The following is a 16,224-nucleotide window of genomic DNA, read 5'->3' on the forward strand; positions in this document are numbered from 1 at the left end:
AGAGAATATCATCTGCTCTTCAATTGGTCTCCAGTAACCTTTCTTCAAATTTTCCTCAACTGTTTGCATTTTTATTCCCTTTGCTATTATCTGTAAACTTTGTCACTTCACACATTGCCCCTTTTTCCAGGCCAGTTATCAATATGAACACATGGAACAGTACAGGCATGAATGCAGATTCCCACAAACATCGCAAGTAACTGGGTAAAAATGGCTTCATTCTCCATATTCTAATCATCCATTAAATTCTCATTGATGTTCCATTTCTCTCACAAAAGCTTAATTTCAACACTTTTTGTTGGAAATCTCTGCTTAGATGATACATGATGAGTGATGCTGAGGGATACATAGCAAAGGATTAGGATACTGACAGGGGATTTTGTAGTAATCTGAAAATGAATCAGGGAGATGCAACCAGTAAAAAGCTGTTCACTGTCTCTCCAGTGTAAGACCTAAGATGTATCTAATGAGGCTGGGAGGAGGAGCAAAGTTCAAAAAGAAACAGAAAGAAACAGAGCAACCAGTTAAGCCATGGAGTTCCTTATCAGAGGATGCTGTGGTTGTTAAATATTTACTTTGGCATGCAGGAGAGTGAACTAATTTCGGGAAATGAGATCAGCTTAAGGCTGTTGAATATACAGAAAGAACCTCCAGAGCTGCAAGCTGCAGGAAGCTGTGGAATATTTTAGGGAATATCAATGCTCTTTTGCACTGTTCTCATGCTTTGCCCTGAATAGCAACTGTGATCTACTCCCCCCAAAATTGGAATCTTAAAGTTGGCCGGTATCCTACAGAATTCCAGCCTTCTTTTTCACAACTATCAGCAAAGCACAGACAATCCCACCTCACGTTTTATAAACCAGTTATGAATTCCTACACGCATACCACATCTTATGTTTATCCTATTTACACCATATATTAATATGTTTGCTAGTTTTGCAGAGGTGAGCTTGTAGCTTTTGAGTTTATTTTTGCTTGAGGTTGTGACTATTTGGAGCTTTCAAATAGTTTTACACTTCCCTGTAAAAGACACACTCACTGTCCTTTGGTCAACTAACTGTAGTTGGCTTATATGTCATATTACAGTCATATAAATAACATAATAATTCATTAATTTTCATATAATTATTCCTCTTCTCCTTAAGGTGATGAGATAGGCTAGATCCACCAGTCAGTTCAAATCCCACTAGGCTAAAATATATAAAGGCTCTTTGTGTATTAAAGACAAACAAAAACCAATCCTTTCTTCCCCCAAAAAAATCGTATTTTCACTTTTCTTCTAATATAAAGCTAATAGGAATTTGCTAAAAACAGATGGGCACTTAGCTGTCATCAAGCTCACAAATTATATGCTCTGTACATAGCAATTGGTGAAAGTAGTCTTAATTCCTTAAATTGAATGCTGGCTTGTAGGAGGCCCCCCTTGTAAAACCAGTAAAGGTTCCCCTTCCTCTGGGGGGAAGGTGAAAAGGGTTTTCAAACTTGTTTTCTCAACTAATGGAAGAGAAACATCTGGTTTTAGCTATTAGTCAAAAAGGTCCCAGGAACTAGATGTTGTTTACCTCCAAACTGTCAGTTTAACAATACTCAGTTACAACAGCAGCAGTAGCACTACAGTTACAATGTCCTGGCTACTGATTACTACCTTATAAAATAAGGTCATTTCATTCAAAATGCAAAGGACACTGAGCTATAAAAAGATTCATACACTCATGGTTTACTACAAACCAACTTACTAAGGGACATGTTGGGTCTTGCCTGAAATACCTCAGCACCATCTACAGGAAACCAAGGGCTAGACAGCAATTCTGAAGCAACTCCAATAATTCAAGAAGCACTTGACTGGAATTCCAAAACAAGCAGGCACTAGGAAATGCTGGCTTGAGTAAATCTCAAATGGAGAGATGTGTTCCCATCTGCAATTCAAAGTGCCCTCTCCACCTAACTATGACGTTTCCTTATGCCAAAAGCTATGCCAGAAATGCCCATATATTTAAACCAGTACATTGTCACTGCATGCACTTATCACAGAATCATAGAATGGTTTGGGTTGGAAGGGATCTTTAAAGATCACCTAGTCCCATGGGCAGGCACATCTACTAGATCAGGCTGCCCAAATCCCATCCAGCCTGGCCTTGAGCACTGCCAGGGATGGGGCACCCACAGCTCCTCTGGGCAGCCTGGGCCTTACAATGAAGAATTTCTCCCTTATACATAATCTAAGTCCACCCTCTCTTAGTTTAAAATCATTAGCCCTTGTCCTATCACTACTTGCCCTTGTCTCTCTCCATCTTTCTTACAAGCCCCCTTTAGGTATTAAAAGGCCACATTAAGGTCTCCCTGGAGCCTTCTCTTCTCCAGGCTGAACACTCCCAGCTCCCTCAGCCTCTCTTCACAGCAGAGGAGCTCCAGGCCCCTGACCATCCTCATGGCCTCCTCTGGACCTGCTCCAGCAGGTCCCTGTCCCTCCAGTGCTGGACAGTTTCTTCTACTTGACCAAAAAATATTTTAGTTATACGCTTGCCCTGCTACGTGCTGCAGCATCTCTCACCCTATCTGCCTGCTGGTGTAATAAGCATATTTCCTATTTTCTCATATAAAGCATTAATGGAAAATGCAGAACACCACCTTATAACCTATCCAGCTAACACTGTTAATGACTCTTCAAAGAGAGCTTTCCAATCAAATGCAAGGTCATTTATCCTTTCACCAACAGTTTAATTCTTAATTTGCCTGTGACAATGCCATGCAAAATAGTGTCAAAATATGACATGCATGCCCTCTCCCCCACCCACAATGCCTAAATGTGGGAGACTGCTTTATTTTATATCTGGGAGCCAGCACCAATGTGTGTTTCTCCATGGCCAGGCTGCTCCTTATTTCATGGAAGGACAGTAGTATTACTCCATGAGCTTGGGCTATATGTTCCTCCAGTCACAGTTAAATGCCACAAGATGTCACTGTGTCACTGAAATGTTTGGAAACAAGATCAGTATTTGCCCAGTCATGAATTCATACCCTGAGAGGAACAGAGAAATGTAAAAAGCAAGTGAAAAGTTTGATATAAGAATTACAGGCTACGCAAAAAAAAAGCCTTATTTTAAAATTTAGTATACATTTTGTGAGAATCTTATTGAACAATATGCTACATTCATTCCAAACAGGCTGAAATTCACAGCTCTTGAACACAGTAACAACAGCTTACTAGAAGTTTTATAATTTACTTTGCAATCATTAAATTACCTAGGTTTTCAGTGCCTTGCCTTCCAGGTCTTTGTGGTTGTTCCCTTTGAACACGTGGAACCGTGACCTAGGGAAGCTAAAGAGTTGCTCTAAGATCATACACTGTGCCTGACAGTCAACGAAGGAACTCAACAATAGTTTTCCTAAGTCCAGACAAACACACTAATCAAGGGGCTCATCCTTCACCCCCCAAAACCTTCCTGTCTTCTGTCCTTCTCTTGCCAAGTGCATATCCTGAATGAAGGTGTCTGCTCTGCATGACGAGTCAGCACCGACATGCTGTTGAAGCAGTATGCTGGAGGAGCTGGGTGCCCAGCTCCTGCTGAAATTCAACACTAGCTCAACAATTCTTTGAAATCCTCACCAGAACCTTTAATCTAGTCAAGAAACAGCATGTTATACTTTCCATTCTGCTGAAAGTCTCACCACCTAATCCAAATTCACTGTCCAGACATGCACAGTGTAACCAAATGAAGCCAAGGCGGTATCTAACATTGCCATCGGTGCTATATGCAGCATTTTTATCTTACTTGCAGGTTTAGAGCACTACTACAGAGACAAAATAATCATATTTTCATATTCAGATTTCTCAGTTTTACAATTCATTTATCTTTATGTGCCTCTGTGCCAAGGAGGAAAATAATTCCTGAAACCACAACAGATCACCAACTTTTAAGAAACATAATATACCCAAAGGGAGACCAAGGTGATGATTGGAACAGCAATTCTGCAAACATTTCACCTGACACCTAGCCTCCACTTTGCTCCACCTCGCCTAAACCCAAATCCCAGTGAGTCAGCAGCATAAAGAGATAGATAACCTCCTAAGGAACAGGGCCAAGAGGTTTCAGTGACAAGCAACATACTATGAGCTATGAAGGAAATCCTGCTTACCTGTCATAAGTCTCTTTGAGATCTCTGGCCAATTTGCACTTGGGCAGGATATGATGAAAAGGTGACTGTGGCCCTTCTGTGGCTATCGAAAATTTCAAAACAAGAAAGCAAACAAATAATTTCAAAGCAGAGAGAATTTCCTTTTTCCCCTCTAGACAAAACCACTACCTTAGGCACAGAATCCATATCTTTTTAATCTACATTTCTATTTCAAAGCTTTTATGATAATCCAAGTTAACCATTAAGATAATAATAGTGAATTAATGCCAACTTCTGATCCTCAGCTTAGTTAAACACATTACCTGTGCACTTGACATGTGATCATTTTAAGTGTTTTTGTTTTTATACATACTAGGTTTTATTTTCAATACTTGAAGCAAGATGATGTGTCAGTAAGAATTCACCTTAGATGGTGCACATTATTATAGTAAATTGCTATAAAGCATGTTCTGTAAAAACATTGTGTATAAAAATCTGTTGGCCAAGGAAACTACATGTAAAAGTAAAATGTCCACACAAGAAGTCTAATAACTAAACACATAGTGTTGGAGCATAGGAAACTTGCTGTAGGTTGGGTGAAGTAGCTACATGTGAGTTCTTCCAAATCATCCTGACAGGCAGATCCAAACATGATGGTTCAGTACACCCTCTCCAATGATTGCTCTGAACCAAGCTAGCAAGGAAAGCAACCAAATCACTTCTAAAGCTGACATCTCTGCACAGGGATAGTTTTATTGGATGAGGCAAAATGCAGTCAAAAGCTGTAAGAATGCTAAAGAGCACCAAAACTTGTTCATACTGATCCCAGCCACAAAAGAAAAAGGCACAACCAGCACTGCTTTGAAAAAGTGCTCCTGCACAAATACATTTATGCACAAAGCTAAGCTCAACACTTACTTTCTGACATGGCAGACACTTCATCCTGAATTGCTAAGATCAGCTTGGCCTCCCTGGTCAGGTACTGGCAGCGGCGCTCCTCATGCTGCAAGACGATGGCGATTCGACGGGAAAGGTTGTGTAAGCAGTTTATCACTGATGGATCTGCATTGGCCTACAGGCAACACAGAAGGGAAACTGTCTGGTCATTCAGCCACAGTCACATTTACGGAACTAGAGTGATGGATAAGTAATCAAAGCAATCATCTTCAGCAGATACCAGAAGTCAGTCTCTCTGGCAACTGGCTAAAGAATGGAGTTTTCTCTGACAGTAACAAAATTCTCAGAGATGTCCAAAGTTAAGGAAGAGGAGACTGAGGGATTTATAGACTTGTTCATGCACATGAAATTAACACAGCACCTGGAGTATGATACTCATATCTGTTTTTTTTCCAGCTGTTACTAGGCCTTTTGCTAGCAAAGAGACCAAAGAATTCAATTTCACATAGCAAGTATAGAAAATGTCAAGTTATTTGAAAAGGAAGAGCATCACAATGTTCAGGTTAAATTCACTGGGGGTATAAGGACTGCAGTGCCTTTAACACAGCCCACTCTCGCCATGTTGGCTGTACTGAAGTTTGTCTTATACAACTAGTATTTGTCTTGTCAGTATATAAGTAGTACCAACAAATGATCAACACTTTGATACAAAAACAAAATGAATCTGGACATACATTCCAAAGCATTTCACAAATGTGGCTTATTACAAACACTTGCATTTGTGCAAGTCCCAGAATGAAAGTGCTAGAAAAGTCTATCACGTAAGTACAGCTGATAAGGGGGGACTCAGCAGCTCTAGTCAGAAAGTGCACAGTAAGCAGCTGCTTCGTGTTTGTTAAGACTTTTAAAGGAATTTACAGTTCTAGCAAGTGATAACTTGGCATGTAAACTAGCAAACCATGAGTCAACATTTTCAAATTCCACTCTTCTTGCTGAGTCACGACACGTTAGTAACCCTGCGCTTAAACACAGCAGGATCAGTGCTGATTACAGTGTTTGGGACTTTGCCTGCTCTGTCTGCCCGCTGCAGATGGGCTCATCGTTATCACAGAATACCTCCACCCACACTTTGCAGTGCAGTAGACTCTGCTAGGAAAAAAAAAAATTCACTTGCTTTACACATAGCACTTTCCAAAAACTTGACAGCTCTCTATGAATTAAGAGTGTCTCATTTGGCAAATACGATTAAATGCTATATTAAGCACATATTACATCAATATCCTCACGGTGCCAAAATGCCAAAAAGTGAGCTTTCCTAGGAGAACCACTAGAAACCAGATCCTAAAGAAATGCAGACAAGAGGAATGTACGTGTGTGCTGGTGAACATGCAAACACTTGCCTATAACCAAAGCATACTGTTTTATTAAAAGATCAAAACTTTTGAAGCTAACGGCTCTTAATGTGTGAAATTTAAAATCAACTTCTGTATTGCAAATTTGGCACTTCCTAACCTAAGAATGTCCCAAAGCACAGATACCTTGTTTGATTCAAACTGGGATAATTGTCTCTTGTGAAACCTTGCATTTCCACTGAGGACAAGCCACTTAGACTATGGCCATGTGTAAAGTACCAGTGCTAAAAGGGGGGGGAAAAAAAAAAAAGTCACTTCACAGTCAAGGAGCTGGAAGCTTTAAAATCATGACATGGTATCCAAAGTACTTGTCAAGCAAAAATCAGTAATTTCCAGCAAGACAGCTATTCCAATACCATCCTTCCTTTTCAGCATGTTGCTTCACATGCTTATGTGCCACAAAAATAGTATGATAGCTCCACAGATGTAACCTGTGGGCTGTGAAGAGAAAGCCAGAGCTCAGAAATCAAATAAAGCTTGAACATAATTAAATTTCTAGGGTTTTATACTATCAAATTAGCCAAACCAGGATCCCTTAACATGGATACCAACATCTCATCAATAGAGTAGACTTAAAAAGAAACTCCAAGGAAAACACATATTTGCTCCAGATTTTTGTTTAACATCGAAGTCAATTTATTCCTCACATGTACCTGCTACTCATTCAGAATGCTACATACAGCCAGTTGCTCTGTGGCATGCTCATTCTTTTACAACAATCTCATGGCTAAAAAGAGGCAGCTTTCAAACACTATCCAACTAATTATAAAGAGGCCTGGAGGTAATGAGCTGAGGCACATGGCTCTACATCATACAGCATGATTAAGGGCTCTAAACAGTGTTGTTCTGATGTATCATTTCAAAAACAGCATCAGGGTTAAAAAAAAAAAAAAAAAAAAAAGTGATAGGCTTTGTCCAAATACAGAAGGACAGCCAAAAAAAAAACCTTCAGATGTTAAATCGAGAACACCTTCATCCACAGACCAGTTTTAGATGAAACTGCAAGCCCGTGATCCCAGGAACATGGTCCCTACTCAGAAAAATGCCATGAGACGAGAAAGGAAAAAACAAACAAATGCCATTCCCTTCTAAACATGAGCCTAAACTCTATCCTTTGGTTCTGATTTGAAAATGATTGAACTAAACACAAAGCACAGCCTTATTAGAGAAATGGAAGCCGTGCCCTGCAACGGCAAACTCTCCACTCTAGGAGAGAAACAAAAGCTCCAGCTTAAAGGTCAGCTTGTGGCATGATCAGCAAGTTTTAAGTTAATTCCCTTAATAATTCTCTAAAGATGTGAACTTTTAAGTGCACATTCCTTCAGATCCAGCCAGCCTAGACACCCCAAGCTGATGTCTTCAAGAAACTACAGCACAGTGCTAACACACAGACCCAGCACCCATCCAGATCTGGATCCGAGCTGGCAAACCTTACTGGAAAATGTAATGGCTCTAGAGAGCACAGAGCAGATTTCTGAATGGCTCCACACTGAACGAGCTTGGGTTAACCAAAGCCATGGCAGGGCCCTAACTTGTATGTCTGTCCAAACACATGTCACCGTCCATGCTTGCTGCTGCCTCTGCTTCTGGTGCAGAACTGACCAACAAGGCCAGAGCTGCACGGAGCCACAAGGGCTCAGCAATGTGCTAGTGCAGCTGTATGGATTTGGACCTACCCCAGGCAGAAGCAGAGGAGAGAATGGCATCTGGCATACAGGACAGTAAGAAAAGACTGCTTTTCCACATAGCTAACTTGGACGAGCTTCAATTGCATGATTAGAAACATCACAGCAGGTTAGCAGCTCGTCAATAACAACAGACAAGACACATGCAAGATTTGTAACAGGATTCATATCTATTTTTCAAAGTGATTTCGTGCATGCCTTTATAGTCTGGGTTTTTAAAAACCAGAACAAAAAAGCTCTAAGATGGATCCTGAAGAGAAAAACTGTGCTTGAGGCTACATAGTGCTGGGATGGAAATCTTACTAACTTCTCAGTGTCATGTTCTACTTTGTTCAGTTTTGTTGTTTCAAATGAAAACCTCCCAGTGAAATCAGGCACTGACTGTTTTATAAGAAATTAGGGCAACATGAGCCTACTGCATTCTGTTACACATCTGAAGGAGATTCCATTACCAGATGACAAGAAGACAGTCCTTACTTACCCTTAGGGCAAACACCACATTGAACAGAATCATAGTGGGCATCTCTCTCTTTGGCGAGGGATCAGTTTTGGATACCTGAAAAATATTTAAAAGAAATCCCATACGCTAGTGTCCTCTGGAACAAGTAATGAAGGCAGGAAACAAAAAAAAAAAAAAAGGAAAAAGAAAACAACTCAGTCAAGTAACAGTTTGCTGAGAGATGAGTGCAGACAAATCAAATTCTACCATCAAAATTTGACTTGTAAAAAATAAAATTGTATAATTATTTTCTTATAAAAGTGTTACAGTTATTTACACTTTCTGAGAAGCTGATAAAACATAAACCAAAACATTTTGGTAAGGATCATAGAAATGTGTAACAGTTAAGACAGCAGTCTTAGTAGATGTCTTAACTAATGCACTCTAGCACCATTAGGGACCCCAGATATAAACTTTTCTCAGCACAATTGTGATATATCGTTAAACACAGAAAACACTACAGATTTCTCACCCCATGCCACGCATATTCTCCTTTTTCCTAAAATCCCCATTTGGACTGCATCATGTTGCAAACTGTTGTTTTTACCAGAGAAACTGTGCTCTAGAACTGCCCATATTCAATCTCATGCACTTACACAATACTAAGATAAAAGGTTTGGTTTACATTCCTGCAGGACTTCAAATACATTCTCCATCCCCCACGCCTTCCTTCCTCCCCCCCCCCCATGCTCTTTCTGCAACAGAAGGCTTCCTAGTGTCATCATCTTTAGCACATGTACAGGCTTTCTTGTGGGGAGGCACAGAGGAAGTGAAGACAAGCAAGATGAATTTGCAAATCCAGTACTAACATCTCCGAATCAACCATGCGTCACCACAAGATGGAGCACAAAATCCAGAGGACACCCCTGCCTTCCCCGAAGCACCCTGCTGAACACCCAGTCCAACCTGAAGTATAAACCACCTGAACAATCATCCAGCCTAGAATTCTGCCCCTACCCAATGAACGGGCATACACTTAACGCAGTGTCCGAGGCAGGGCAAACACAAAGGAACTAGCAACAGCAAAACTGCATCCAGCCTTGCTGGCAAGTACTGAGCATCAGCAACAAACTGCTCACTGGTGAACTCTTGAATGCTTTCACTTAAAAATCGGAAAAACTAGGAGTAGTAACACATATCTTTGCTTCTCTAAATTGTTAAGTGAAGTTCTATCAAAAAGGCAGTGACAAGGGGTATGGCAAAAACAATTTACTGTACTTATTTGTTCTTTTTTGAAGTTCACAAGATGTCTTGTGAACTTCAATAAAGACTTAAAAGCATTAAGTGCAGGGACTGATCATTCTTCCCTTAAAATCAACCATTAACATCAGCTGGAATACAGCTAGTTTTCATAGCCACTCTTGAGTGGAAAAAAGAAGACCTAAGCTGGAAAATAAAATGATGAAATAATTTAAGAATTCAGGATATCATTACATAAAAGACAGTCTGGCACACGATTAAATGTTGATGCTCTTGTAATTCCTGAATCTCATTTGAAGAAGAATTTGCTGAGCTGTCCTGTGAAGTAACTTATTGCAGCATGAACTCCAAAGAAATCCAAACCAGAGACTGTCAGGTTACTTCAGTCACTGCTTTTGCTCCATGGGACAGGGATGAAATAGTCTAGCTTCTTCCTAACTGCCTAAGGGTCCCATTAGGGTCCCATAAGGGTCCAGATTTAGACCCAAATGAACTAGTAGAGAGGGCTGCCACATCCAGAAGGTTCTGGAAACTAGAAAGTTCTGGGTGCCTACTGGGGTGATAAGACACAGCCAAGAAAAAAATTCTACTAGAAGTAACAAAAAGGCATTTACAGCACTCTATAATGTTTATTTACGTAGATGTAATTTTATTTAGACAAATTGAAAACGAAGAGGGTTTTCATGCAATTAGGATAAAAGTGACTACAAGCAGAGAAAATGTATAACGTGTGGTAAACAAATGCAAATACAACTTTTCAACTTAGTTTAGACTCACTACACCACAATTACGAAGTTGTGCCTTTTGGACAAGATTGGCAAAATAAATGAACCTGGTACTGTGGGAGAACAGACCACTGTTGTCAGGACCCTGAGGGCACCAAACAGTCTTAATGGCCTTGAGGCACCCCACACCCACTCGTGCATGACCCTGGAGCCCCATTTAAGCTCAGTATGGAGCCTTTGGTCCCTGAAGCTGGGCGGCTCCAGCCCTGTCTCCTGGATGGGCCTCAGACCTACGCTGCAGGTAGCGTGTCTCCTGGAAGGACTGCACTATGTACACAGCAGCCTTGTCCTCTAGCCCTACCTGTGGCTCCATCTCCTTTTGCTCCTGGCTGAGCTCTCTGGACGGACCCTGGGCCCAGTTCATTGCTTGCCTTCTGCGAGACTGGTGACAGACCCTGCTGGCAGCACCCCAGCTTGCCCATCCATCAGTATTCTGTTTTCCAAAACAGCTCCAACATTTGAGAACTGAGTCTTGGTGATGCTCAGTCACATTTCCTGTACTCATACGAGAGTTTCAGAAGTGGAACACTGGCACCTTTTGATGCTTGAAGCCAGCTTCTTACTTGGATCAAAGCAGTCCTAAAGCAGTCTGGTCCTCTAAATATCAAGCAGCAGTTGCCAACAATCTGTTTGCAACTCTAATTATAGATAGAAAGGATGACAGAATTGGCAAGCAGATTTTTGCCTGGAAAAATGAACGACTTAGCAAATTTGACAAAAAAGGAGATGAAAGCAGTTCAGTGATACAGATTAGTGTTGGATTTAGAAATTACCAAAGCCTAGTTCATTTTTACAGTCTGTCATGACAAGGAATAGGAAAAGGAATATCTTGCATGCAGAACCATGCAAATTCTTTCCTAGATTTAAGCTGGGCCTTTTCCATAGCTGGGTGACAACTGCTTTCACTCCAATCAGCTAAAACACAGACCATAAACCAAGGTCTGAATACAAACAGCAGCCTGAATTTCTCCACAAGAAAATTTTAGACCTCTTTTCAACATCTGTTAAGGTTTGGGGTTGTCTTTTTGTTTGTTTTTGTTTGTTTGTTTGTTTTACTGCCATACTAATTGGATGTGATAAAAAGCTAACTTGCAACTAACATGGTGAGAAACAGCTTTTTGAGCTGGACCACTTAGTACTACTTCTGTTTACTCCAGCTCCTTTTCTAATGTAACCAGATGGGTTTCTGTGAGTCACTGACACAGCTCCCTTAGTTTGCCACTCACTGTAGTTATCTGGAAATACAGAAAGGCAGCTTTGAGCATCAAGAAGAATCAGAAATCAGGAGGAAACAGGATCAAAAGCAAACATATCCAGTCTAAATTCTAGGTTTCCTAACTAAGCCATGAAGTTTGAAAGAAAGCATGCCCCGCAAGCAAATCTCTTACCATACCTGCCCAAGGGCATGCTGAAGCAATGTAGGGTGGCCGACAAAGCGAACATTATCAATCTTCAGTTCAAATTTTTTGCCACACATATCTGACTTTGTAGCCAAAATTGTTGCCAGGATGACATCTGAAAACCTTGAAGAGCAGAAACAGAAGTTATTGCAATTTTCAAAAAGCATAGCCCCAGAATGTTCCTCCAAATACAGATATATTTAACTTGTGAAGTTTTACATATTGTAAATTGTGTATGCATTGCTGTACCTGGAATAACCCCAATTATTGAAAATTAAGAATCCCTTAATTACATCTGTCAGATCATCACAATTATAGAACAGGAAGCGTTCAAGACAAAGACTGTGGTGTCATGCTTATTTCAGTACATACATGCACAGCAAAATAAACTGGTAATATTAGATGCGTTTGTTTAAATATAAAAACAGCCTGAGTTAGCCATTGCCTGGATTTAGCTGCAGATTAATGAACTTACTAAGCAACTACATATCAAGACAGCCTGTCACTCAAGCACAACAAAGATCTTTAAGCCACCCATTGCAGCAAAGGCGAAGGCAAGACAGAGCTGATTCAATTAAAAGAAAAATATATTCTACATTTGTCCCTCCTTTCCCAAATCTAATCAGTGAGATTCAAAGTTACTCAACAAATCTCAACCTGCGGTCAAAGGACCAGCAGCACCCTTCTGAAAATTGCTCGGCATCACCAGGCCTCATCTGATAAACTAAACCAAGACAAGTTCATGACAATGGGCTCTCCTCAATGCTGACATGTTTTAGTGGTACTGGGGACTGCTCTGGGTTTGTGGTGGGAAGGCTGCAACCATGAGACAGGACAGCAAGTATCTACAAGTAGTCTGCCAAGTAAAATACAGCCACAGCTCCAAAAATGGGTAAGAATTCCAGTGTGACAAGGGAAGAATTCTGCAATCACTTCTGATGACCTTACAACATTGGCCTTCTCTTTAAAAATATTCATGTTCCTCAGGGTGTCCCCTGAGACAGTGAAGCTCAAATCAATAGGAAAGGGGACCTCAGTTAGCTGCTGGAGGGAACTTCTTGTTGTTTCATGACAGAAGTAGTGCAAGGTTTGATATCAGCAATGTTCTTTCCTCATTTAATTTTTCTGAGACCCTCATTTAACCAAATGGATTTCAAGCCAGCTTCTGATGAGACCAGTTTTTTAATAATGGCAATGTTTATTCCAGTTTCTTTATTTACATTCATGGATGCGTGTCCGTCAGACCATCCCCCTCCACCACGCAGGTTTCCCGGATAACACAGTATCACTCAGAGAAAAGGGCAGACATGGGTGTGTTCTGCACTCACCTTATCTCTTGGCCACAAGCGAGCCCTCAGTGCCCAGGGAAGGACTTAATGTACCACACTCCTGGTTCACTCTGAGTGAGTTATGGAGTACTACAGAAACTAAGACAAACACACAGCCAGGTCTTTCGTGGGTATCTATCTGCATATGACCCAGGGGCTATTTCTGTTATTAGACCTACATATACTGAAGATGCAGCTTTCCAAGCTGTCAAAGCCTCTGATGCTTGTACAAAAAGGTCATCCTCACCATCCTGCTTATGTTTGGCTAATGGAAGGAGCAGCCCTGTACAAACTTCCAAATCCCAAGCTGCTCTGCTCACACAGGATGCTGAACACAGCTGAGGGGTAGCAGAGAGATGGGAAGACTAGCCAGAGACTCCTGGGGCCACTGAACCCGTGCACTGTACTGGACTGGTCTGCACAACATGTGGATTTCATGAGGAAAAGGTAAAGCTTCCTCCAACTGGACTTCACGACAGCTCCTGGAGATCACATCCAAAATAGGAAAAAGTCACCATGACAGCAGTGAGCTTTCCCTCCTCTTTCTGCCATGCCCAGCTGTGTTAGATAATAGCCTGATCACTGAGCCAGGAAGACTGTAATGGATCAAAAATGAGCATATGCTCTGGTAAGCAGAGGTAGAAAGAGGGTAAACTAGGAAGTGCCTGCTTGCTTGTAAAAAATGAGTTGTTCTTCCCTCCCCCAGCCTTGGCAAAGGATGCCTTGAGAGCTGGAAAACCAGACTTCATTAATGATGACTTACACCACTGTTTAGATTTCACTTTTACACAGAATTCCACCAAGAGATCTTTTCACGCACAAATGTGGTGCTGAATGTAACAGTTCAGCAGTTCCCCAGGATAGCTCACGACACTGACACCCACCTCTGTATTACCTCGTATTTGGCTCTGTGGGGAGCAGAAGATTTAAAAGATTAATTTCGTAACATCTTCCCCATCTTCTTGCTAGCCAAGACCTCTCTTTCTGGGAGAGCATTGCAATTGCAGCCAGATGACATGCTCAGGATATAAAACCCTCTGGTGCGGTGCAGGGGGTCTACCTGACAGATACCACCACAGGCTCTCCAGAGTGACCTGGACTTCAGACTCCTTCTCCTGGTCTGACAGCCTAGAATCATTGGTTTGGTTGTTTGTTCCAAATCCCCCTGAAAACATTCCTCATTATTCATACATTTCTTAGGCCTCTGGACAAGAGGGAAATTGAGGGACAACAGATATGTCATTCTCTTCATTTTAGTTCATCATTTCATCTTAAACAACAACATTTTAGTTTAGGTATTTTAAAACTGGTTTTCTAATCTCTGTAGCGTACTAGGATGACTTAAAAACACTGACTTATCAGAGCCCAAGAGTTTGTTAAAAGCAGATTAGGTTTCACAATTGGACAGTTCCTTTTTATATGGGATTAGCCTGAGCTCTGTGATTTCCAGAGGGAAGCAAACTTTTCCTTTACTAAAGAACTCAGCTGCTGGAAACTAAATACAAAAAACCAAAAGCTTCAATTTGCCCAAAATATCCTATTGTGTGCTTTACATTGTGGCAACAGCAGACAATCCAGCAGTAAGATACAAACCACCCTAGTGCAGACTGACTGCTGTCACCACCACCTCCTCTGGAACTGACATAGCTGAAGCAATTGCTTTTCCTTTAGCATACAGAAGAGGAGGGATATCAAGAATATCAAACAAAAATGTATTTACTTTTTTTCCCAAGAATGGAAAATAACTTCAAGGTCCATAGGAAATCAAAGTAAGTTATTTCTAAAGAAATCGTCCTTGAAGCAGTTTAGAAAGGGAGCTGACTATCTGGGTGATCATCTTTGTTATGCAGGGACTAGAGATGAGGCTTAACACTTCTGGGGGCCCTGGCAGAGATAAGCACTTTTCCCTCCACTCATTCAAGAAGGGGTTTAATGCAGTCACCAGTTCAGCTTAGTGGGGAAACAAGAACAAGCAACAGGAGCATCCACTCCAAACCTGGTCTCTGAAGAGCTCTCCATAATAACTGTGAGATTGAACAGCTTACTTACTGATCTGCACTTTTAATTCATTGCTTGTCAGAAAGCAATTTGTTTTAGGGCTCCTTGCCAGAATAACTACAATGTTAAGGCTTTGTTGCACTCTTGGAGGGTCACAACTTTCCTCAATTCACAGAGGGACAGTATGACACCCATTCTGGATACCCTACAGAAAGCACAGCAATGTTAGTAGGACCTTTGTAATTATCCTAGCATAAAACCTTAGCAATACATTTCCTACAGACATTGTGATTTAGCATATAATTATGTCATCATTCGGTGTGAAGTAGAAACCAGGAACAAAGCACAATTAAAAGGATAGTGAGAAAAGAAAGCCATTCTAGACAGAGGTGATTATTAAGAACATTTGGTCTTACCCTGAAACCAATTGCTCATCAGTTAGAGGACATTGGTCTCTGAAATGGGAACATGGCCATAAACACAAGACAAAAACATAACAAAAGAAAATAAACGAGGCAAGTACACACCAAAAAAAAAAAAAATTTAAAAAAAGAGAAAAGATAACATTAAATACTACTATGACCTATTAAGAGTTAAACTTCTGTAAATGAAAGATTATTGAGAAGACTCAAAATTAATGGTAGGTGAATTCCTGGGATATATTGCAGACTGAAAGTGAAGGCATTTTAGTCCTCTCACTAATGCTGGCTGCTGTAATGTGCTCCCACAATATGCTGCATTTATGGCATTGCATTTACACTGCACTTTTAAATTGACGCTTACAAGAAACAAACAAACAAAAACAAACAAACAAAAACACAGAAGATGTTGTAGTCTGATTTACAGCAGATTATAAAGGTCAGTTTGTTTTCTAGATGGTCAGTAGAGGTTTCGCCAAAGGAAC

General features: G+C 40.8%; 1 protein-coding gene across 4 annotated transcripts in view; it reads right to left on the reverse strand.

The window, feature by feature from the left end:
* NPRL3 (NPR3 like, GATOR1 complex subunit) overlaps positions 1 to 16,224 on the reverse strand; it is a 47,988-nt gene that overhangs the window by 24,042 nt on the left and 7,722 nt on the right. For 2 of the 4 annotated variants that reach the window (XM_035339851.1, XM_035339853.1), the window contains exons 3-7: positions 15,737 to 15,775; positions 11,988 to 12,117; positions 8,592 to 8,666; positions 5,035 to 5,188; positions 4,138 to 4,219 (exon numbers count right to left, since the gene is read on the reverse strand). In XM_035339851.1, the coding sequence (XP_035195742.1) occupies positions 4,138 to 4,219; positions 5,035 to 5,188; positions 8,592 to 8,666; positions 11,988 to 12,117; positions 15,737 to 15,775 (480 nt within the window). The remainder of the gene's footprint in view (positions 1 to 4,137; positions 4,220 to 5,034; positions 5,189 to 8,591; positions 8,667 to 11,987; positions 12,118 to 15,736; positions 15,776 to 16,224) is intronic. The other 2 variants (XM_035339852.1, XM_035339854.1) reach the window with 1 other exon arrangement.

Source organism: Oxyura jamaicensis, chromosome 14, assembly GCF_011077185.1.
Source record: "Oxyura jamaicensis isolate SHBP4307 breed ruddy duck chromosome 14, BPBGC_Ojam_1.0, whole genome shotgun sequence".
Classification (NCBI taxonomy): Eukaryota; Metazoa; Chordata; class Aves; order Anseriformes; family Anatidae; genus Oxyura; species Oxyura jamaicensis.